The 21,791-nt window shown below is 64.8% G+C and overlaps 12 protein-coding genes across 12 annotated transcripts; 5 read left to right on the forward strand and 7 right to left on the reverse strand.

Annotated features, from left to right (window-relative positions):
- Positions 1-293: 293 nt before the first annotated feature.
- AMSG_00288 (tRNA (guanine-N(7)-)-methyltransferase) lies at positions 294-1,311 on the forward strand (the record flags this gene model as incomplete). The annotated part of the gene is made up of 1 exon (XM_013907690.1): positions 294-1,311. One exon carries the CDS (start codon positions 294-296, stop codon positions 975-977), a length of 684 nt encoding a protein of 227 aa, XP_013763144.1. The 3' UTR covers positions 978-1,311.
- AMSG_00289 (uncharacterized protein) lies at positions 969-1,983 on the reverse strand (the record flags this gene model as incomplete). Its single annotated transcript, XM_013907691.1, has 2 exons — positions 969-1,833; positions 1,969-1,983. The coding sequence occupies 2 exons, from the start codon at positions 1,981-1,983 to the stop codon at positions 985-987; spliced, it is 864 nt and encodes a 287-aa protein (XP_013763145.1). The 3' UTR covers positions 969-984.
- Positions 1,984-2,275: 292 nt separating this feature from the next.
- Positions 2,276-5,128, reverse strand: AMSG_00290 (Ddx10 protein). Its single transcript, XM_013907692.1, has 2 exons — positions 4,994-5,128; positions 2,276-4,837 (listed from the first exon to the last, which is right to left on the reverse strand). The coding sequence occupies exons 1-2, from the start codon at positions 5,111-5,113 to the stop codon at positions 2,333-2,335; spliced, it is 2,625 nt and encodes an 874-aa protein (XP_013763146.1). The 5' UTR covers positions 5,114-5,128; the 3' UTR covers positions 2,276-2,332.
- Positions 5,129-5,544: 416 nt separating this feature from the next.
- On the forward strand, positions 5,545-7,322 carry AMSG_00291 (uncharacterized protein; the record flags this gene model as incomplete). Its single annotated transcript, XM_013907693.1, has 3 exons — positions 5,545-5,668; positions 5,940-5,987; positions 6,127-7,322. The coding sequence occupies 3 exons, from the start codon at positions 5,545-5,547 to the stop codon at positions 7,320-7,322; spliced, it is 1,368 nt and encodes a 455-aa protein (XP_013763147.1).
- A 171-nt stretch (positions 7,323-7,493) lies between these two features.
- On the forward strand, positions 7,494-8,223 carry AMSG_00292 (uncharacterized protein). The gene has a single exon (XM_013907694.1). The coding sequence runs from the start codon at positions 7,511-7,513 to the stop codon at positions 8,126-8,128; it is 618 nt and encodes a 205-aa protein (XP_013763148.1). The 5' UTR covers positions 7,494-7,510; the 3' UTR covers positions 8,129-8,223.
- A 210-nt stretch (positions 8,224-8,433) lies between these two features.
- Positions 8,434-9,359, forward strand: AMSG_00293 (anamorsin; the record flags this gene model as incomplete). Its single annotated transcript, XM_013907695.1, has 2 exons — positions 8,434-8,501; positions 8,628-9,359. Exons 1-2 carry the CDS (start codon positions 8,481-8,483, stop codon positions 9,357-9,359), a joined length of 753 nt encoding a protein of 250 aa, XP_013763149.1. The 5' UTR covers positions 8,434-8,480.
- A 13-nt stretch (positions 9,360-9,372) lies between these two features.
- Positions 9,373-12,019, reverse strand: AMSG_00294 (ankyrin; the record flags this gene model as incomplete). Its single annotated transcript, XM_013907696.1, has 1 exon — positions 9,373-12,019. One exon carries the CDS (start codon positions 12,017-12,019, stop codon positions 9,431-9,433), a length of 2,589 nt encoding a protein of 862 aa, XP_013763150.1. The 3' UTR covers positions 9,373-9,430.
- Positions 12,020-12,769: 750 nt separating this feature from the next.
- On the reverse strand, positions 12,770-13,154 carry AMSG_00295 (uncharacterized protein; the record flags this gene model as incomplete). Its single annotated transcript, XM_013907697.1, has 2 exons — positions 12,770-12,787; positions 12,834-13,154. The coding sequence occupies 2 exons, from the start codon at positions 13,152-13,154 to the stop codon at positions 12,770-12,772; spliced, it is 339 nt and encodes a 112-aa protein (XP_013763151.1).
- Positions 13,155-13,272: 118 nt separating this feature from the next.
- Positions 13,273-16,000, reverse strand: AMSG_00296 (IQ and AAA domain-containing protein 1). Its single transcript, XM_013907698.1, has one exon. It carries the CDS (start codon positions 15,991-15,993, stop codon positions 13,276-13,278), a length of 2,718 nt encoding a protein of 905 aa, XP_013763152.1. The 5' UTR covers positions 15,994-16,000; the 3' UTR covers positions 13,273-13,275.
- Positions 16,001-16,584: 584 nt separating this feature from the next.
- Positions 16,585-19,463, forward strand: AMSG_00297 (uncharacterized protein; the record flags this gene model as incomplete). The annotated part of the gene is made up of 2 exons (XM_013907699.1): positions 16,585-16,615; positions 17,147-19,463. 2 exons carry the CDS (start codon positions 16,585-16,587, stop codon positions 19,246-19,248), a joined length of 2,133 nt encoding a protein of 710 aa, XP_013763153.1. The 3' UTR covers positions 19,249-19,463.
- Positions 19,280-20,020, reverse strand: AMSG_00298 (H/ACA ribonucleoprotein complex subunit 3). Its single transcript, XM_013907700.1, has 2 exons — positions 19,953-20,020; positions 19,280-19,688 (listed from the first exon to the last, which is right to left on the reverse strand). The coding sequence occupies exons 1-2, from the start codon at positions 20,004-20,006 to the stop codon at positions 19,548-19,550; spliced, it is 195 nt and encodes a 64-aa protein (XP_013763154.1). The 5' UTR covers positions 20,007-20,020; the 3' UTR covers positions 19,280-19,547.
- A 589-nt stretch (positions 20,021-20,609) lies between these two features.
- AMSG_00299 (uncharacterized protein) lies at positions 20,610-21,177 on the reverse strand (the record flags this gene model as incomplete). Its single annotated transcript, XM_013907701.1, has 2 exons — positions 20,610-20,621; positions 20,683-21,177. The coding sequence occupies 2 exons, from the start codon at positions 21,175-21,177 to the stop codon at positions 20,610-20,612; spliced, it is 507 nt and encodes a 168-aa protein (XP_013763155.1).
- Between the last annotated feature and the right edge of the window lie 614 nt (positions 21,178-21,791).

A 21,791-nucleotide genomic window follows, 5' to 3' on the forward strand; every position in this document is an offset into this window, starting at 1 on the left:
GGCTAGTTAGTCGGACCGAACGACGACCCCCCTACCCCCCCCCCCACCCCCCATCCATTACCAAGAGTCGACAAGGCGCAAGGCAGGCATGTTGGGAGAAAATCCATGGGGGATGGGCGAGTGGCGGTCGGGGCCAATGTCCCCCCCCCTCTCCCTCGTCCCCATCAATGGCATCCCAGGAGGTGCTCAAGTGTCCGCAGGGATGAGGGGTGGAGAAGCGGCCAGACCCGACTTGAGAAGCAAGGCTTATGTTTGGAAGACAGAGTACAGGGTGGACAGCAGTCGGGGTGCGTATGCTTGCGTCGCGAGTGCGACAGCATGTCAATCCGCTTGCGTCGCACTTTGACTATCCCCCAGCACTCCCTGCTGCCTGGGACGAGGTCCTGGCCGATGCCCAGGGTCTGCCGCTGGTGGTGGACGTGGGATGCGCGGCTGGCGGATGGATGGTGGCTCTGGCCAAGAAGCGGGTAGATGTCAACGTCATTGGTTTGGAGATCAGGAGGCCTGTGGCCAAGGCTGCGGCTGCCGCCACCGATGAGCTGGCCAACGCGTACGCCGCCTGGGGCAACGTCCTGCCGGAGCGAGCACCGGCGCTTATCGACGCTCTGCCGCGTGAGCCAGCGCTGATCACCTTCCACTTTCCGGATCCGTGGTTCAAGAAGAAGCACACCAAGCGGCGCGTGGTCAATCCGGGGCTCGCCCGCGCGCTTGCCTCGCGCCTCGCGCCGGGCACCGGCATCTTTGTCCAGACCGACGTCCTCGAGCTGTTCGAGGCCATGGACGAGGTGTGGAGCTCGACGCCGGGCTTTGAGCGGAGTACCGCGCTTCCGGATCTGTTTCCGGGCTCAGTCTTTGCCTCGGGCGCCTCGACCGACGGATCGGTCAACGCCACTGGTGTGGCGACCGAGCTCGAGACCCGATGCCTCGCCCGAAACATGCCCATCTACCGCGCCCTGTTTGTGCGGAGCGCGCTTTGAGTCGAGTTTAGGCGAGAATCTCGTCGGCGTCGAGCTCGACTTGGATGGTTGACGCGTCTTTGGTCACACCGTGGACGTCCTTGTCGGCAAAGCCGAGGGTGATGTGAAAGTCGTGCGCGGGAAAGCCGAGGCGGGCGAGCGCGTCGTTGGCTGATGGCCAATCGAGGACAAGGAACCAGGTCGTGTTGTCTGCCTCGCACGCCTTGCCGATGCCACGCGGCATCCAGTCGTCGGCGAGGACGCAGTCGACGTCGATGCCTTCGAGCTCCGGGTCAGGCGCAGACGCGAGGTCGGCCGGCTCGGCGCGGCCTGTCAGCTTGTCCAGAACAGCGGCCATAGCATCATGCCACGCAAGCTCGCTGTCGGCCTTTTCGCGGACGAGAGCCACAGCGGCTTCGGTGTCGGCCTTGGAGAGGAGCGTGATGTGGTAGGCAGGGCCGTCGCGCTTGGCACGGGCCGCCGCCGCCGCCGCCGACAGCAGCCCGGTCTCCTGCGCTACTGTCGCCGCCCGCACCGCCGCCCGATTGACCGCCGGGCCCTCGAGTGCCACGTACCGGGCCCGAGTCAGTGACACGCTCTCAAACACGGTTGCGCCGCCGTCGCTCTCGCCCGCTGCGCCGTGTGTGACCACGATCCGCCTGTTCGGCTTCTTGCCGCGCGACTCGTGGCCAAGGCAGAGCGACTCTGCGATGGCGTGGACACGCCTCCGCTCGCCAGGCTTGAGATTGGCCGGAAACGCGAGTTCGGCCTCTGTCCCGCTTGTCTTGAACGCCACCAGCTTGTCGTATGTCGCGCCGCCGAACTTGTCCGTCGGCCGATCGATGTCGTCCACCTCGTTCGGATCGTACGCCACAGTCTGTCCCGCGCCAGTTGCGATCAAGATGAGTCATAGGTCCAATCCCCCCCCCCCCCCCCCCCTCTTCTCCTCCTTCTATCGCTCACCTCACCGAGGCCTTACCCTGGGCAGACGACGACAATGCCGACGGATGACCTTGTCAGCTGACATGACCGCAGACACAGGAGACGCAACAGGGCAAGCCACAGACGTAGCAGAGGCAATGAGACAGTGGGGCAGAGGCAGTGAGGCACGCGCAAAGGGTGAAGAGAGGTTGAGTAGGGAGGGAGTAAGAGGGGGGGGGGGGGGGAGGCTCAGCCAAGTGTGGCTCTGTGTCGGTGTGTCAGTGTGTCTGGTTGTGGCTCTGCTGCATCCCCTTTATCTTGGCCTCATTCACAACACGGCAGAGACCTTCCATTTCGGTTTCTTTTTTACCACACACACACATACACACATACATACATACATACATACATACATACATACACATGCACATGCCCAGCGGGCCGAGCTTTTGAAATCAGCGCCGCCGACGCCGCTTGCGGGGTGGTGCCGCAGCTTCGGAGGAGCTGCTTTCGCTAGCTTCATCATGCTCGGCATCTTCGTTGTGGCCATCGCTGGAAACGTCGCCGTCATCGTTGGGGACAGCAGAGGAAACGTCACCGTCATCGTTGGAGACATCGCCATCGCTGGCAGCCGAGCCGCTGCCATCGCCGAGGATGGCGGCGTTGAGCCGGCGCAGCTCCTCGGGGTCCATTGGCTCGAAGCGGTTGTTGTCGTCGTCGTCGTCGTACGAGTACTCGCCGGCGGCGGCAGCGGCGGCGGCGGCCTCGGCCTCGGCCTTCATCGCCTTGCGCTTGGCCCACGCCTTGCGGTCCTTGACCAGCTGCAGCATGTCGCCGCCGCGGCCGTCCTCGCTCTGCTCGAGGTACTCGGCGACCGTGATCTGGCCCGAGAGACCGGCGGCGCGGATCTTGTCCTTGATCTTGCGCTCGAGCTTGCGGGCGCGGAGCCGCTGGCGCTGCTTCTCCTTGTCTTGGGCATCCTCGCGCGCCATACGCTCCTGCAGCCGCGCAATGCGCTCGGCGCCACGGACAATCTCCTCGTCCGAGCCCGAGTCCGAGCCTGAGAACATAATCTTGCCCTCCGCAAAGTCATCGATCCGGATGCGCTTCTTGGCCTTCTTGTTCTTCTTGGCTGCCTTGCGCGCCGCGCGCGCCTCGGCTTGCAGCTCCTCGAACGAGAGCGTCTCGCCGGTCTCAACCGGGCCGGCCGCGGCCAGCTCCGGATCAAGCTCGTGGTCCTTGCGCTTGAGAACCAGCAGGCCATCATCCGACTCGGGATCGGCCGACGACGACGACGACGACGACGACGAGACCACCGCCGGGATCAGAGTCTTCTTCTTCTTACGCCGCTTGCGCTTGCGCTTGCGCTTGCGGCCGGTAGCATCGTCCGCGCCTGCCGAAGCGCCCGCGTCCGAGCCCGCGCACTCTGACTCGTCGTCGGACGTCTCGGCACCCGAGTCGGTGCCCAGCAGCGCGAGCATCTGCTCCATCTTGTGGGCCTGCGACCGCGATGAGTTCTTTTTGGCCTTGGCCCGCGCCAGTGACTCGGCCGCCGTCCGCGACGAGCGCAGGAACTTGAGCTTGGGCCGCGAGACGAGGCCGAGCGAGGCCGCAAACTCGTCGAGCGGGAGCGCCGCCACATCAAAGACCTTCTTGTTCTGGGCCACAAAGACAGAGCGGACGTACGACTTGTAGGCGCGGATGGCGCGCTCCTTGATGGCCACGTCGCGGGAGCAGAGCGACTGCAGGAAGCCGACCACATGGTTGAGCTTCTCCGGGTTGGCCTTCACCTGGGTCAGCGGCACCTTGGCGCTCTGCAGCTGGGCGAGCAGCGCGTCGACCTCGGACGGGAGCAGGACCAGCAGGGCACGACCAGCCGACCGGAACCGGGCCGTCCGCCCCACGCGGTGGATGTACGTCTTGACCGAGTCGGGCGCGTCGAGCGAGATGACCCACGAGACGTCGTTAAAGTCGAGTCCGCGCGCTGCAATGTCGGTGGCGAACAGGACCGCCGACTTGCCGCGGTTGAACGCGTTGTACACATGCATCCGCTTGGCCTGGTTCTGTTTGCCATGCAGCTCGAGCAGCGGCACGCCCGGCCGCATGTGGCGGAACGCCTCGTACACAAACTGCACCTGCTTGCACGATGAGAAGAAGACCAGGGTCTTGGCCGACAGGTGATTCTTGATGAACGACATCAGAAAGTCTAGCTTGTGCTGCAGCTCGAGCACCATGTACGACTGGACGAGCGCGTCGGGCGTCGTCACGTCGGCGGTCTCGTGAACAGCCACAAACTCGGGGTCCTTCAGCGACAGTCGCGCCAGCTGCTTGACCGACGACGTTTGTGTCGCTGAAAACAGCAGCGTCTGCCGCTCCGACGGCAGGTTGGCCAGGATAGCGTTGAGCGTCGTCTTGAAGCCCATCTCCAGCAGCAGATCGGCCTCGTCGAGGACAAGAATCCGCACCCGCGAGGCGTCAAAGTGTGGCGTCTCGTCCATGTGCTGCAGCAGCCTCCCGGGCGTCGCCACCAGCAAGTTCATCCGCAGAATTCGCACCTGCTCCGCCTCAAAGTCCTTGCCGCCAATGACCAGCCCGGCCGAGAAGACATGGCCCGAGCCGACGGTCCGGAGGACTTGGAAGATCTGCGCCGCCAGCTCGCGGGTAGGCGAGATGACCAGCGCCCCAAGGCCATCCATGTGCGACCAGCGCGCCCGGAAGAGCGTCTCCAGCACAGGAATGAGAAAGGCAAGCGTCTTTCCAGACCCCGTCTTGGCCGCGCCCAGCACATCGCGCCCGGCCAGCGCATGCGGCACCGCCGCCCGCTGGATGTCGGTCAGCTTGGAGAAGCGACCCCTCTTGAGGCCAAGCTTGGTCGGTTCCGACAGCGGCATGTACCGGAAGAACCGTGGGAACATCGACGAGTCATTGCTAGACCCAGCTAGCTTGGAAAGTGGTGTTGCCTATCCCCATACCACCGCCCCAAAGCCATCCATGTCAGTCCCCCTCCGCTCCCAGGTCGACCCGGCTTCAGGATGGTCTGTTTCGTTCCCATCCATCTCAGCACCCCCCCCCCCACACACACACACACACACCCACACACACACCCTCACACGTACACCACGAGGCGGAGTCGACTGGGCAACCCTCCGCTCTAGCTCAGCCATCATCTTCTCCTGGGAAATCTGTCGGGATTTGCGAGCCTCCCGGCTCCGAGCCAGCTTCCTCTTGCGGACCATGGCGCCGCTGGTTGAGAGAGTCGAGTGGAGGAGTACCATGAGCGACGGCCTGTCGTGCTCACCATCATCACCAGCCAGCACGATCACGTTCATGATATTGGTAAGGTACCGGCCACAGACCACATGGAGTGGCTTACACCTTAGTCGAACACCTGTATTGCGTGCGGTTCATGCAAGTCGCTGATCATGCCCATCCCAGCCGGTAGGAATGCCTCTCACTCGGCAGCCGCGAGCCTCCTTCGATGGATGGCATCAAACCATGAGTTGGTGGTCCTCGCAAGAGATGCACGTCTATCTCAACTGGTGTGGCCATGATCGATGCGAATGATAGCCAGCCACTGCCTCAGCTCGAAGCAAATGACGTCACTTGCCCTGCCACCGTGGCTGATGCTGATACTGGTGGCCACTCGACTCCAAGCAAAGGGCTGAGCATGGCAGGGGTGCTCCCAGTGGTTGTGGATGCCATGGTTGATGCCATCGACACCTCGTCCTTGCTCCAGGCATACTGTCCCTACTGCTCTGTCTACTCGAGCTGTATCGAAGACATTGCCCAGCGTATGTACCATGCCTGTCCCCCTCCTCTCCCTTCCCCCCCCCCCCCCCCCGCCCCTCACCTCGTCCGTTGGGCTCCGGCGTGAGAGAGCGCGGAGACAAATTTCAACATTTTTACGCAGCGCTCAACCACGACTCACACCCACCATCCAACGACATACACTCGCTACTGCTCCTTGCTGCTCCTTGCTGAGCACTACAGAGACGCAGCATGGCTTGGCTTGCCTCAACTGTGGTGGGGCATACTCGGTACCGGCCCTGTCTTACGCTATAGCTCTCATTGTTCAGGGTACCAGTGCTGACCCGCACTCGCCGTTTCAGAGTACGTCAAAGTTTGGCCTCTTGCCACGGCCATGGAGATGATGACAAGTGTGGGGATGGAGAGAGGCGGGATCAAGAGAATGGGGGAGGAGCATGGGTGACTCACTGTGCCATGTGTGGGGCTACGTGTGGGGCTACAGTTGATCTCGCTGGTGACTGGCTCGAGTCGGTCCTTGGCGGGGATGCCCAGTTTGTGTACAACTGCATGTGCCAAGCCGAGGCTGCGCTTGCTGATGCTGGCATCAATGGCTCGGCATGGGATCTGCTCGATGAGGTCATGCAGGGCTTCTTTGTTGGCGCTGACTTTCGGCTGCAGTGTCTCATCAAGGACGGCGTGCCCATTCCGTTGGCACGACGCGAGCGGAGTGCGTTCAAGGAGCTGACCGCGTCGCGGCTCAACACGCAGAGAGCGGCGTCAGTCGGCCCGTCGGCTAAAGGCTCGCCCTGTGGCAGCGGACGAATCTCGTCGCTCAAGTCACTGACAGCGGCGGCCGGCGGATTCGCGGTCGAGGACATCGCGCTTCTCCGCCCGTCCGGCACGCTTGCCAACGCCGAATCGGTCCTTGAGGCTCTCGAGGCTGCGCTGAATGAGGTCCTCGAAGCAGCCATTCCTGCTCCAGCGCCGACATCGGCTAACTACCACTACTGCGTGGACTCACCGCCGCGGAGCGGCAGCAGCCATCGCTTGCCACGGCCGGACCTCCCGCTGCAGGGCATGACTGCGCCCGAGACGCCGACGCTGGCGCGGCACAACACACCATCGGCACTCGACACGCTGCTGGATGATGCGCCGGCAGCCATGTCCATGTCCATGTCGGTGCACTCGGAATCGCTCTCACAGTCACTCATCGCCTCGTCGCAGCCTGTGCCGGACACACCGGTCTCACTTCAGCGGCGCTCGTCGCTAGGCGCGTTTGGCCTTCACTCGCAGCACGGCCGCTCACCGTCGACGTCGCCGCCAGCGCTCTCGCTCACTGACATTGCATCGACGTCGGTGGTTGGATCAGCAGCGCCCAAGAAGCCGCACATGTCGCGGGCCGACTCACAGGCGTTGCGCGAGACGCAGACCTTTGACGAGCCAGGATTTTGCTCGCAGTTCTTCTCGCCAACCTACTCGTCGCGATCGCATGCATGCCCGACTGCCGGGCTGTTCTCAGTCTCGCCGATTGCCCGCGGCTCGCCGACGCGCCACCCCGCATCTTCATTCCGCCTCTCTGCGCTCTCAGCGCCGCCGATGGCTAGTGTCTCGTCTGCAGCCTCGATCCAAGCTGGCCCCCGCTCTCCCTCGCCAAGTCCGGTCCCCGACCAGGACATCGCCAAGCGACTCGCCTTCTAGCAGAGTCCATACCCGAAAATGGCCACTAACTGTAAACTTGGGCCAATGCCTCTCCCCCCTCCCCTCCGTCGCCGCGTCAGCTGGACTTGGTCGCCAGCGACTGGTCTCAGCGCGTCACTCACTCGCTCACGGCCAGAGAGCGGCGAGACGAGGCACCTCACCTCGGCAGCGACCAACCATTGGACGCCATGGCAACAGAGGAGCAGATTGTGGAGCTCAAGATGATGGTGGGCTCACTTGCGGGAGCTGGGATGTTCCTGGGAGCGCTGCGTGGCATGCGCGAGGCGGTGGAGCTGGCGCCGGGCGCGGGCAACCAAGCAGCGATGGCGAGGCTCTCGTTCTCTACCGTCTCGACAGGCGTCATCTTTGCTACCATGGGCGCCACGTTTTGGGTCTCTCGCGAAGGTTTTGCTGCTCTTCGTGATGCGCCTGCTCCCAACTTTGTGGATACCAGTCTGGCCTCGGCCGCCACTGCATCGCTCGTCATCTTCCGCGCAGGCTGGCGTCCAGCTGCTCTGCTGGCACTGCTCGCTGGTGCCGGTGGCCTGGTGGTTGGCCTCGCCATGGACGGCCTCGAGTCTGTGGTTGATGGCCAATCTGATGCTGCTGAGGCTAACGATGGCGGCGTCGCCGATGCCGATGCCGATGCTGATGTGGATGCTGACGCCGACTCTTTTCCGCAGCGCGACTACACCCAGGTCGCCGGCTCGTTCTCGACCTCACTCAACGCCCAGCTCCGTCGGATGGAAGCCGTCGAAGCAGCTCTTACTCGATCGCGCGAGGCGGCGAACTCGGGCGGCGCGTGATGCTGTCCACGCCGACGCAGTTTGCATGGCCACTGTCGGCCACCAAGCCGCGAACATCCGCCCACCCACCCATCATCAAACCGCGATCATCCCCCCCCCTCCCCCCCCTCACCCCCCTCACCCCATGCACAATCACACCCGTCGCGCGACCATATTGAACCCACTCAAGACGACATCAGACCATCAGCCGTATGATTATTGCCCCAGCCGCCAAGACCCGGCGACACCATCGGCGCCCGCGGCCAACACGACTCGATCCCCACTCCCCCACCCACCCACTCCCCACCTACCCACACATCCGCACACACCACCCACCCACCCACACAGCACACACACCTCACCCCCATACACCATGACCACGGTATTCCTTGGTGTACGTACCATTTCCCATCCCCCCATACCCACCCCCCACCCCCACCCACCCCCCCTCCCCCCCCTCCCTCCTCCTTCCCCAGGTCGCATTCCTCACCACCACCACCACCACCCTCTCCTTCTTCAGCCGATCGATCATGACATGGTGAGCACCCTCTCGCCGTCATCCGCTTCCAAGTCGCTTGTCACACTCTCGAGTGCCACTCTCTCTATTCTCTCCAATGCATGTGCTCAGCAGCTGATCTGGGCTCTTGATGCTGCTCCCTCCTTTGACCAGCTCGTTGACGTTGTTCGCATCCTTGCTCCTGGTGCTGTCTTCCGCTTCATCGGCAGTGATGCTGATGCTGCTGCAGCTCTGCCAACGACATGCATCATGGCAGGCCTTGTTGAGCCGGCAGTTGCCAACTCGATTGTTGTCGCTGCAAAGCCGGCGTGGGAAGTCGGGACGGCAAACTCGCTCAATCTGCGCAAGCCCATCAACAACGCCGCCCCTGCTGCCGGTGCTACCTGGTCGCTTGGCGCGTCGGACCTGGTGGACGACGACGTTGCAGAGCTCATTGACGAGGACGATTTGTTGGACGACGATGATGCGGCGGCTGCGGTGACTGCGCCCAACGACGACTGTGAGGTCGGCGCCGGCGGCGTGCGCAAGGCGTGCAAGGACTGCACCTGCGGCCGCGCCGAGGGCCAGATGGAGGTCACTCCCGAGATGGCGGAGAACCCGGTCTCCTCGTGCGGCTCGTGCTACCTCGGCGATGCCTTCCGCTGCGGCACGTGCCCGTACCGCGGCCTCCCGCCGTTCAAGCCTGGCGAGAAGATTGATCTCAACGCGCTCGGCATGGACGCCGTCGACCTGTAGCTGTCTAGCAGAACAAAGGCGTGTGTGTTTGTAGTGGCGTAGCACGGTGCACAGCACAGTTGGTGCGCATCTCACATGATGCCGTCACCGGCTTCGAGACCGAGCGCCGATGCCTCCGTCTCGGACGACGCCGAGCCCGAGTCCAGCGCCGGCTCGGGCGTCGCCGCCGGATCGGCCGGCACGGGCGTCATAGCCGGCGAACTTGGGCTGTCGCTCGAGCTGGAGTTGGAGCTCGGGCTCGAACTAGAGCTCGAGTTAGACGAGTCGGACGAGTCCGACGAGTACCCGCTGTTGCGATTCGAGGCCTTGCTTGGTGTGATGACGTACGACGCGAGGTCCCTCGACGGCGCATGACTCATGGGATTGATCCGGCGCGGCGTCGACGGAGCGCCATACTCGCTGCCGTACTCGCCGCCGTCGCCCGAAATGACCGATGAGTTGCACGATGCCGAGACGTCCGAGATCGAGACGGCGGCCAGCGAGGTCGACGGCTGCGAGCGCAGCGATGGGCTGAGCAGACGCGAGCCGACGGGGCTATCGGGCTCGGGCGGAGGCGAGCTGTCGGATTCGTCAAAGAGCCGGACAACTCGGCCGTGACCGGCGTCGCGGCCAACGTCGACCGGCGTCTGACCGTCTGCATCGCGCGCGCCCGGGTCGGCCCGGCGAGCAAGGAGAAGCGCGGCGATGGCGCCGGATCGCTCTGTGGCCGCCGCGATGTGGAGTGGGCTTTGCCCGCGCAGGTTGCGGGCATAGACGACGCCGCCCGAGTCGAGGAGAAGCTCGACCATCTGCAGTGCGCCAGCAGGATTATGCTGCGCCCCGCGGGCAGCGGCAAACAGCGGGGTGTTGCCGTAGCGGTCGCGCGCATTGGCGTCGGCCTGTCGTGACAGTAGCCACTGCGCAAGCTCCAGCGCGCCGGCCTCGGCCGCAAAGTGCAGTGCGGTCCGCCCGAGGTGGGGCTCGATAGCGTCGACGTGATAGTCTGCGATTGAGGACTCCAGATAGTGGTAGGCGTCGACGCGGGCGAGATTAATGTCGTCGGCGCGGGCAACTCGCCACTGCAGGGTGAGGTCGTCAGCCGGCGCAACGTAGCCGCCGACGTCGATGTGGATGGTTACTGGAAGCGCGACGTCCTCGCCCGGCAGCGGACGATGGCGCGCCACGCCCACAAAGAACGTGCCCGAACAGTCGGTGAAGGCCAGCGACGAGCCGCTGACAACCGGGCTCAGCCGCCACTCGGCCGACGCCATCGTCGGCTCGTGGTTGGTGTTGGAGACCGTGAGGCTTGCCAGCGCCCACATCGGCTCGGCCACCACCGCCAGCGTGAGCGACGTCGGCTCAAGCCCGAGCTGGATCTCGTGGAATGTCCAGAGCTTGCCGACCTCGATGACCGCGTCGATGGCGTAAGTGACTGCAAACGGCTCCATGACGGAAGCAATCTGTCGCTCTTGGGCAGTCTTGGCGATGAGCTCGGCCTCCAGGATCTTGTCGTTCATCGCCTCCATACGCCGAACCTCCTCCAGCGCCCGCGGGTGCTTGGGCTGACGCGCGGGGTAGATGACCTTGGGCGCGCGCGGCCACGGCCGCGGGCCCGATGGCTCGCCTACCGTGGCCTCGGCCGCAGCCTCGGCTGCCACCTCGTCGTCGGTCTTAGCTAGGAGCTGCTGGATAGACGTTAGCATTGTCTCCATTCGCCGCACCGGCTCGAGGAGGCTCGCATCAGACTCGACGTCAAAGCTCGAGCCCGGCTGCACACGGGCTGGTGAGCCCGGCGTGCCGGGCTCGTGCGAGTAGCTCCGACTCGCATGCGGACTGAGACCAAAGTCCGGCGAGAGCGGGGCAGGGGCAGATGCCAACTCGGCCAGTGACGGCAGGGCCGGTGCCGGTGATGGAGCCTTGCGGCGCCGGCGGCGATGGCGGGGCTGGCGCTGGCACTGTTCCCGTCGCGCCGTCGTGTGCCGGACCTTGCTTTGCACCTCGTCGTGGTCCGAAACTTCGGTCGGCGAGAGCAGGTCAAGCTTCGCCGGCGCAGCCACCGGAGACGGATGTGGCTCGGGCTGTGGCGCTCTCCGCCTGCGGCGGTGGACCTGGGGTGGGAGCCCGCTGCCACCGTTCACGGTTCCGCCAGCCTCGTCGCCGTCGTCGTCGCGGAGGTAGTGGAGGACGGCACCGATGAGCTGATCTGTGTGCTTGGGTGAGGCACCAATAGCAGACGCCTCTTCCAAGATCGACATCAGCTCTGGAGGCAGCGTGTCATCGTCCGAGGTTGTGGCGGGAGGCGGATTTGCAGGACGGCGGCGGCGGGGCTTGCGGCGGGCCTCTGGCGGAATTTCCTGCTGGATCCGGCGGCGGCGTGAAGGCTGTCGGGCGGGTGCGGCAAGCGTCGGCTGCGGCGGGAGCGCATACCGCGAGGCGGGCACGACGCAGCCGCCGTCGCGTGCAAGAGACTGGGCGGGCGGTGGGAGGCAGGGTGGTAGAACTTTGAGGCCCTCGGGCTCGACAAACAGAGCACGATCGGGAGCAGCAGAAAAGTAGCGAACACCATCAATGGAGCCATCGCAGTTGCCGATGGGATCGGCCATCTCCACCCCGATCCACACCTTACCGGCTGGCCCAAACCCGGTGGTGCCGATGAAACGGACTTGACCCGGGTGATCCATGACTGCGACTCGCGCACCAACCACCAACGGCGATGGCGAGCGAACAGCAGAACCGCCAACCGCCGCCACGGCGGCAGCATTCTGTGGCGAGCCCAGACTAGGCTCGCTCTTGCCATGTTGCCCTTGCCGGTGGTGGTTACGACGACGGCGACGACGATCAGGCGGTGACGACGACAATGATTGCGGCTCAGTCGAGGGCGAGAGAGAGCGAAGAAGGGCGCGGGCCGAGGGAGCGCAGCGAGATGGACGAACAAAGATGCCATGCCGCTCCTTGCAGCGAAAGTATGTGACGTTATCGACAGTTCCGTTGTTGTGACCCTTGCGGGTAGCCAGCTCCAAGCCGAGCCATGTACCAGGGGCAAAGAGAGTATGGCCCACAAAGCGGATAGTGGCAGCAGTCTCTCCGTCGAGCACCACACGTTGTCCCACAACCAGTGTGGTCTTGAGTTGGCTCCCCATTCCCCGCTCTATCCAAGTACAGAGTCTGGCTTGGGTTGGTGGGGGGTGGGGTGGTGGCTGCGGCCGTGGCTGTGGCACTGGCTGTGGCCTGGTGGCGCCAATTCCCCGGTACAACCGGCCCAAGGTGGCTGTGAAGCCGGCATCGTCGTCGGCGGCCAAGGCAGATAGCTCTGGCTCTCTTTGGCTTTCTCCAACCGAACGCGCAGTTGGTGGGGGTGGGGCACTCGATCGGGGGTGACGAGAAAGGGGTGATGGAGGTAGTTGAGCGTGCGCGGAGGAGTGGAGCTTACTTTACATCACATCGGTAAACTCGATGAGAAAGAGAGGACGGGCGGCCCTCTCGTCGTAAAACCACAATCTCGGGATAGTTGATGACAGAGTCGTGTGCAGCCACGCCGTGGACAGAGTGATAGCTCTCCGATAGTGCCTTGAGCGTACGTGCGTTCTTCTTGTACTCTGCCGATTGTCCGACAACGACTGCGGCGACGATGAGAAACTGTGTCTTACTCGTCCGACGCAGGCCGGTGGCCGACGCATTGGAAGCGTAGTTGCGCGCCTTGGACGAGACCGGCATAAAGTAGAGCTCGTGGCCAAATCGTTCAAACAAGACGACCGATCTCGAGCGCGAGAGGAAGAACCTCTGTCGTGAGACCCCGCATGCGCCGCAGTTGCCCATGCTGCACGGCGTTGGGCGCGATGTGGGTTGGGCGCGATGTGGGTTGGGCGCGATGTGGGTTGTGCGCGTGCGGCGGAACGAGAAAGAGACGGGGTACGACGAGTACGTTTACGGCTGACGTTCATCGGCGGAAGCGGGCGTTCTTCTTCCGGTCGGCCTCTGCAGCCTCGGCCTCTTCTTTCTTGCGGCGCAGCGCCTTGGCAAGCGGAAGCTTTGCGAGCCACTTGCGCCACTTTGCGTCGTCTTCAGCAAAGAGCGGGTCGTGGGCGGTGAGCGGATGGATAAACTCTGCGACGGAGAGAGGCATGGAGGCGATGGAGCGGGCACGGATTGGGGTGAGGACGGCGTCGACGGCGGCGGACAGGGCACCGGCAAGGTAGCCGTCAGAGAGGCGGGCGAGGGTGGAGAGGTCAAAGGCGTCGGGGAGGAAAAGGCCCTTGGCCTCGATAAAGGTACGCCAGAGGAGGGCGCGCGTGGCGTAGTCGGGGCGAGGGATGTGGACGATGCGCGGAGTGACCTTTGTCAGCGACTTGAAGTCTGCGAGCCACGGCTGGGCCGAGGTGGCGACGACCATGACGCGGCCTTGCGGCTTGAGGCTCTTGACCTGCTTGAGCAGCTGCTTGCGAAGGCGGCGCGGCCCGGTGGGGCCGCGGTGCTCGGCCGGCAGCTTCTTAGGCGCGGTAAAGATGAGGTCGATGTCTTCGATGAGGACAATTGACGGCGGCATAGCCTTGGCGACCTTGAACACCTTGTGGAGGAGCATGTTGACCTCCTTGCCCGGGTACTTGCCCTTGACGTTGCTCGGCGAAAGGTCAAACACGTTTGCGCCTGTGAGCCAGGCGATGCGCTGGGCAAGCATCGACTTGCCACAGCCGCGCGGGCCTGCGATGAGGATGCCCTTGTTGCCTGCGCCGCGGGCGGCTAGGGCGGCGGCGCCGAGCGGGACAATGGCGTACATGGTGACGGCGCGACGGACGTCGGCGTACGACGGGTCAGGCTCGATGCCTGCGTCGCGGAGGCTTGCAGCAAGATGGTTCGGCTCGCCGACAAAGTCGGTCAGCTCGCCTGGCACCGGCTTGGCCACAATGCCTGCGAGGACGAGCTCGCCGTAGAGCTCCTCGGTGGAGAACTCTGCGGTGGGGTCCTTGGAGCGCTTGGAGCGCTTACCCTTTGTGGGCCCGGGCCCGCCGGCGTCGGGCTTGGGCGTCTTGGGCGCGGGGCCCGCGCCAGCCTGGCGAGGCGCGCCCTTCTTGGCGCCGCCCTTCTTCTTCTTCTTCTTCTTCTTACCGGTAAACTTGATCTTGATGCCCTCGAGCTCGACTCGCATGACCTCGTCAACCTGGACCCGCAGCTCGAGGGCGATGTCGGGGCGGGCGCGTGCGCGGATGATGTCGTCATCGTGGCGCTGCTCAAAGTTGTCGGACTCGTCCTTGTTCTGCCACTCGCCGACATAGGTCAGGACCCGTGCCTGGATGTCTGTGAGATAGGCCGAGGGCGGGACCGGGATGTGGTCGTCGTCGTCGTCACCGCCACGGCGGTTGGCGCCAAAGGTCGTGCGCTTGCCACGGCCGGCGGCCGGGCCGTCGGCGTCGGCGGCGGCGGCGGCCGGTCCGGGCACGTTGGCCGGTGGCTCGAGGAAGATCTTTGCTGAGCCGCCGGCAGCCTCGGACGGATAGTCGGGCCACTTGCCGGTTTGGCGAAGGTGAGAGAGGAACCAGCGGCGGATCTGGCCCTCCATCTGCTCTTTGAGCAGCGGGCCCTCCTCCTCGTAGATGCGCTGCTTGACGTTGACGAGGGCGGCAAGGTACTCGGCTTCGTGGTCGGCCTGGACTGCTTTCTTGCGGGCGCGGGCAGCGGAGTCGGCAGCGGCCTGGCGCGCGTCCATCTCACGGCGATCCTCCCGCTGCATGCCAAGGAGCTGCAACTCCTCATTGCGGAGAATGCGGACTTCACGCCGGACTAGGTGGCCGCGGGCGACTCGGGTGATAAGGTTGGACGCCGCCTCGACGTCGACGAAACCGTCGCCGCCGACCAGCGCGTTGTCGTCGCCGGCGCCGAGACCGTGGAGGTCTGACCGCAGCGCCTCGGCCGCATGCGCTTCAGCCATGCGGGTGGCGTGGACGCGCCATGCTCGCGCGCGCTCGATCCGGCGGATGAGCGCCGCCGCCGCCGCCGCCTTGACCTCGGCCGCCGCCGCCGCGTCCGACTCGGCCAGCACAGCCGCCGCCCCAGTGAGCGCAGGGCGAGAATCAGCGTCGGAATCGGCGTCGTTTGCGGACCGAGCCGCGGCAGCAGCCTCGGCGGCCTCGCGCTCGGCGTCGGCAGCCTCCTTTTGGATCAGCAGAGCGTCAAGCAGCTCCTCGCGCTGGCGAAGAAGCGCGGTAAAGTCGTCGCGAAAGTAGCGCGGGATGGGAAGATCGAGAGAGGCCCATGTGAGCTTGTGATCATGGAGAACCGAATCAAGGCTCGGCGGGTCTCGCGCCTCAAACTCGACCAGCCACAGCCAGACCTCGAGCAGCCTGCCGAGCACCGCGTCGAGCACGACCTTGACTTGACGGCGCTTTTGCGGATGGACCATGCCATCGTAGACATCCTCCAAGAGAGAAGCAATCTTGGTGTAGTTGACAAAGGCCAGGGCGTGATAGTCAAAGACCTCGCCAGGTGGTCCCTTTTTCCCAGCGCCCAGCTTTGCCGCCGCTGCCCGACTCCGTGCCGACGGTGCCTTGCTCGCCTGGGCTGGCCCACTCTCGCTGCCTCCGTCTGGTAGCTCCACTTGCAGCTGGTGCAGAAGCAGAGTCATGGCCTCTCGCCATGTCTCGTTGAGCACCACAGACGTCATGAGTGCGTGTAGGTGCGGTGTGTGTGTGTGTGGGGGGGGGGGGGGGGGAGGGGGAGAGGACCGTTGGCTGTGGTCGAGGTCGAGCGAGCGGGCTTTGGGGAAAGTTGAATTGATGGAAGTAAGGGGGGGAGAGAGAGAGTGAGGCAAGGACGTGAATGGGGTGTATGGATGGGGCGGAGGGGGATCATCTCCATCGGAGTGTGTGTGGATGGGTGGTGGATGGGTGGATTGGGGAGGGGGAGCGATCAGGTTGTGTGTGCGGTCGGGTGTGTGGCTTTTTTCGTTGATCTTGTACCTTTGTTAAAGTCGAGAAAGCAGATGCGAAAGATCGCTCGTGGACACTTGGTATTGGAGCTATTGCGCATACACTCCGTACGACATGCCCATATCTTCCACCTCGTAGCACCCGGGATGGACTTTATCAAGAAGTTCTTCGCTCTCAAGGAGATGATTTCCCTTGCTGCGACTCGGCGATAATCGCAGTCGGCGACGAGTCAAACGAATGCCGATTGTGAATTGGCTCGGCGAGCGGGTGGCCAGCGCTCGCGTGGCCCCTGTCCAACACCCGACTGCAAAGGTTGCACTGACCGCATGTCCTATCCCGGTGCTGGCTACCAGACGCGTACGTGTGACATGAGTGGGGTACTTTGCATGTCCCCCCCCGGGGGGGGGGGGGGGGCTCTTCCCCTCCCACCCCCATTGCGCTTGGAAGAGAAGACTCGGACCACCTTTGGTCGCATGTGCGTAGCGAACGAGGCTTTTTGGCCAGCGTTCCGTCACGCGGAAGGGCAGAGGCAAGCGCCACCACCGTGCTCAGCATGGGTAGAGGCCAAATGGAGTCGCGTGGGATGTTGTAGCTAGGCGTAGGCAGGTCGGTGATGCCTGTGTTGGCCCTATGCGGCTGAGAGTGCGACCTTTTCCCGGGTTGACGGCCTTTTCCTGGCGAGTGGTGATCGATCAGCGCGTCGGCGTTGCACACGCACGATGATGAGCAGAAGGAGACCAGAGGAGGGCAGGACAGAGGCCGTGGGCCATGAATTTGGCCACGACAGCGGTGCATGGGGTGCATGTAGTCCGGGCAGGGAGGCCTTGTCACGGGGGACGGTGATATGGAGAAGCCTGGCGCAACTCACCTCGAGGCGGCGGACGACAGCCCTCCCGGCTGGGTGGGAGCAGAGGTCGACTCCTGACGGCAAGATTTACTACGCCAACACGGTGAGCAAGACGACATCATGGGAGCGGCCCACGGCTCCGGCGACGGGCGCGGCGAACCCGTACGCGCCTCCGGCGGGCGCGGCGAACCCGTACGCGCCTCCGGCGCCTGCGGCCAACCCGTACGGTGGGGCGCCTGCCGGAGGCAACCCGTACGGTGGGGCGCCTGCCGGAGGCAACCCATACGGTGGGGCGCCTGCCGGAGGCAACCCATACGGTGGGGCGCCTGCTGGGGGCAACCCATACGGTGGGGCTGCACCTGCACCTGCGCCTGCGCCTGCGCCTGCGCCGGGCGGACTCCCTGCTGGGTGGGAGGAGCGTCGGACGGCGGATGGCAAGGTGTACTACGCCAACTCGATCACCAAGTCCACACAGTGGACGCGCCCGACAGGACCGCCTGCAGCGGCGCCTGCAGCGGCGGCTCCGGCTAACCCGTACGCCCCCCCTGCGGCCGTGCCCGCGGCCGCGCCTGTGGCGGTGGCGACGCCGGCCGGGCCGGGTGCGCTTCCGGCCGGATGGGAGGAGCGGCGGACGGCTGATGGCAAGGTGTATTACGCCAACTCGATCACCAAGTCGACGCAGTGGGAGCGGCCTGTGGGCGCGCCGGCGGGCGGCAGCCACGTGCCGATGCCGTCGCCGTCGCCGTCGCCTGCGGCGGTGCCTGTGGCGGTGGCGACACCGGCCGGGCCGGGTGCGCTTCCGGCCGGGTGGGAGGAGCGGCGGACGGCTGATGGCAAGGTGTATTACGCCAACTCGATCACCAAGTCGACGCAGTGGGAGCGGCCGACAGGCATGCCGGCGGCTTCGCCGGTCCCAGCAGGCGGGATGCAGGGCGGTGCGCGGCCGATGCCGCCGTTTGTGGAGCCGCCGCGCGAGTCGTGCTGTGCGCCGCTCAACTCGTCGGTAGACTGGCTCAAGGGTGCGCACACCGGGTTCAGCTGCAACGGGTGCGGAGTCTCGCCGATTCTCGGCTACCGCTACCGGTGCCGTCAGTGCCCGGGCGGGTACGACCTGTGCCATTCGTGCAAGGAGGCTAACTTTGACCACCACAACCCGGGTCACCAGTGGCGGACCGAGAAGCTCAAGGGCGTGTCGAGCAAGTGGAAGGGCATCCACTCGGCCAACTGCGACGAGTGCGGGCACGCGCTCAAGCCGTCGGCCATGCGCTTCAAATGCGCCGACTGCCCCGACTTTGACCTCTGCCACGAGTGCCTGCACCGGACCTCTCATCCGCCGACGCACGACTTTTACCGAGTCACGGTCAAGAACAACTACCGCGAGAAGATCATCCGTCCTGCTGTGGCTCAGGCGCCTGCAGTGGCGGCGCCCGTGGCGGCCCCGAGCGGCGGCCGCCAGCTGCTGCGACCGTGGGAGGAGCGCCGGGACGCCACTGGCCGGGTCTACTACGCCAATCCACAGACCAAGCTGACGTCGTGGGACCACCCGGGTTTCGAGCCCGAGGTTGCGCCTGCGCCGGCACCTGCGTCGGCACCTGGCACCGGCGGCCTGCCACCATATCCCGGCGCTGGCGGACCGCCGTCGTCATCGGCACTCGGCTATGGCCCGCCGCCGTCTGGCGGGCTCCCGGCGTATGGCGGACCGCCTGCGGGCGGGGCGCCGCCGTCTGGCGGGCTTCCGGCGTATGGTGGACCGCCCGCGGGCGGAGCGCCGCCGTCTGGCGGGCTTCCGGCGTATGGTGGACCGCCGGCAGCCGGCGGGCTCCCCGCATACGGCGGGGCGCCTGCGGCTAGCGGGCCGGCGGCGATGTCGTCGGGCGACTTTGAGTCGCTGCTGTCGTCGATTGCGTCCGAGTCGTTCTCAGACGGCAAGCTCGCCAAGCTCGACATGATGCTTACGCACGCGTGGTTCTCGTGCGCCCAGGCTGGGCGTGTTGTCGACGCCATGTCGTTCGACTCGGACAAGATCGAGGCGGCTGTCAAGATCCACCCGCGGCTGGTGGACCCGACCCACTTTTACCAGGTCCTCGACCATCTGCAGTTTTCGTCGTCCAAGGACGAGGCCCGGTCGCGGCTGGGCCTGTGAGCTCTGTCGAGCGTGTTGAAGGCAAACAGCATGAGGTTGTGGTGGAGTTTATCGCGTGAGGCGTCTGCCTGCTCGCGTCGTGAATGTTCGCACGGCCAAGATGGGCAAGTGGATGAGCAAGGGGAGGACAGCTCGCCACACACGTGCGGGCATGAAAGGCGCAGCGAGGCCTACTAGAGCTCAGATGCCTTGTAAAGGCCACAACGCCAGAGCAAGCGAGCGAGCGTGCATCAGCTGGCCAGCACCATCGCATGAGCTTTCGTCACCGATGGACCAATGGCGAGCATGAAAGAGAGTGATCAATGAACAAGAGCCTTGCCCTGAGTAGGAAGGAGGCCGAAGCGCTTCTTGAGGGTGATGCGGTGGCGGGAGTACTGGTCGTCGGGCGAGAACCGAGCCGGGTGGGCCGAGAGAGTGTTCTTGCCAGACGGATCCTTCTTCTGCAACATCGTCCATGTTCTGTGAGTCATTGCCTCTCCTGTAACAATGTCCGTCCCACCTACCTCCACCGAGGTGGGGACGGGGGAGGGGGGGGGGGGGGGGGGAGAGGGGGCGAGCGAGTGCCAGTCGGGACATCTTTCATCCCTTGCCCACAGCCGGACCTGGAACTTCCGGGCATCCATGGACATGCTACCGAGGGGGGAGAGAGTTCATAGCTGGTACAAGCATGTGAGAGAACTAGGGGGACAATGTAGGGTTCGTACCTTGAGGGTGTACACGCGCTTGCCGGCGTCGTCGAGGTAGAAGCGGAGGTACATTGGGCTGCGGCTGTGGGTCGAGTGTCGGTCGGTCTCGCGAAAAGGGGGGTGAGGGTGGACAGTGGCCATGGCTTGGTTCACCTTATCGTGATAGCATTCAATGATGGCGTTGCCGGTTTGGACACGGCTGAGCTAAGCGGGAAGGCCTTGCACCCATCCCAGGAGGGGTGTGCCCACGGACGACGACGCCCAGCAGCTCATGTCGGCTGCAGTGACGAGTTGAACTGGGTTGATGATGTGTCGGCGAGAAGATCCTCAAGAGCGCGTGCATCCTCGCCCGTCAGGGGGTCGGGGAGCACCTCGCGCGGCAAAGGCGTAGGCTCGGCCGTCGGCGGATTGCGGACTGGCGTGGAGGTGGTGGTGGCGCCGGTGGCAGGGGCGGCAGGCGGGGCGGTGGTTGCGGGCGGCTCGGCCGGTTGCTCGGCAAACTCGGTGTAGCCGGGCGGCGAGCTCTTCTCGGCCGATGACGACGCAGACGACGAGTTGTGCTGCTCGGGAATGTTGTGTAGCGGCGGAGTGGGATGAACGACGACTTCTTCGGGCGGAGGGATGCCTGCAGAGGCAGCGTCAGAGGCACCCGAGTAGTAGCCGGGCGCGTGCGGGTTAACGGTGGGCCTGCCGGGCCGGGGCGGGCGGGCGAGCGGGCGCCGATGATGTTTGGAGTGGGTGGAGTGACAAAGACGCCGTTGACGAGCGGATGGGTCGGGCGAGCCGGGGCGACGGCGGCACGCGAGTGTCTCGAGCCGCCGCGCGGCGAGTGTGGCAGCGTGCCGCGCAGTGCGTTCCAGGTGTCGATGCGTGTGCGGAGCTCGTCGCCAAAGGCGACCGGGTGGACCGGAGCGAGGTAGACGTTGCGGAGTTTGACGGCGCCATACCACGAGCGCATCGGCACGCCAACGAGGATGACCATGGGCGCGGTGACGTCGGCGTAGTGGGCACGATCGCTCAGCGCGCACCCGCTAGGGCAGCACACACCGCCACCGCCCTGGATGACGTCTTCAATGTCATCGTAGTAGATGCGAATGTACGACGCCGAGCCGCCAAAGATGCGGAGCCAGTTGTAGATGAGGAGGCCCGAGTTGCCGAGACGGTAGCCTTTGGGAATGCGGTACGCCTTGTACAGCGACCACAAGACAACGAGGACCCAGACCAGCCACAAAACAGCAAGCATCGGCGAGCCTAAGGGAGGCACGTCGCGAATCGAAGCCGATAAGAGAACAAAAGGAGCAATGGCGGAGAAGGCAATGCCACACCAGACCGGAAATACCGGAATGCATCCACGGATGGCGCCATGAACCGTCGGTGCTCGGCCTCCGCCCGTGGGGAAGACCCTCAGCGGCGAGCTTGGCGCTGACGGCGGGTCTGGAGCCCTATGTGCGAGCATCACCAGCGATGATCAGGAGATGGACCAGAGGCGGGCCAGTGCGGCGATCGGCGAGCTGGTAACGGGGACAGACTAGACCAGTTCGAGGAGAAGCCGTTGAGGAGCAGGCGACAGCGAGCACACAGGACAGGAGGCGGGACCAGCGGCGAGGAGGCGGGATCAAGACCACGATATGTTTTCTCGTGCAGTGACTGATCAGTCTTGTCTACAGTGATGACGTCGTGGTGGTAGTAAGCCAGGCGAGAGAGTCGAACGGCTGACCAGTGTGCGCTTCACCACACGCGTGCGGGACAGCGGGGGAGAGTGGTGGGCAAGACAGTTGCAGCACCGATAGTGATCCAGAAGGTGGCAGGAGATGAACGACGGAGAGTGTTAGCCTGTAGTGGAGAGATGGAGGGGGG

Source organism: Thecamonas trahens (assembly GCF_000142905.1).
Source record: "Thecamonas trahens ATCC 50062 unplaced genomic scaffold supercont1.1, whole genome shotgun sequence".
NCBI lineage: Eukaryota > Apusomonadida > Apusomonadidae > Thecamonas > Thecamonas trahens.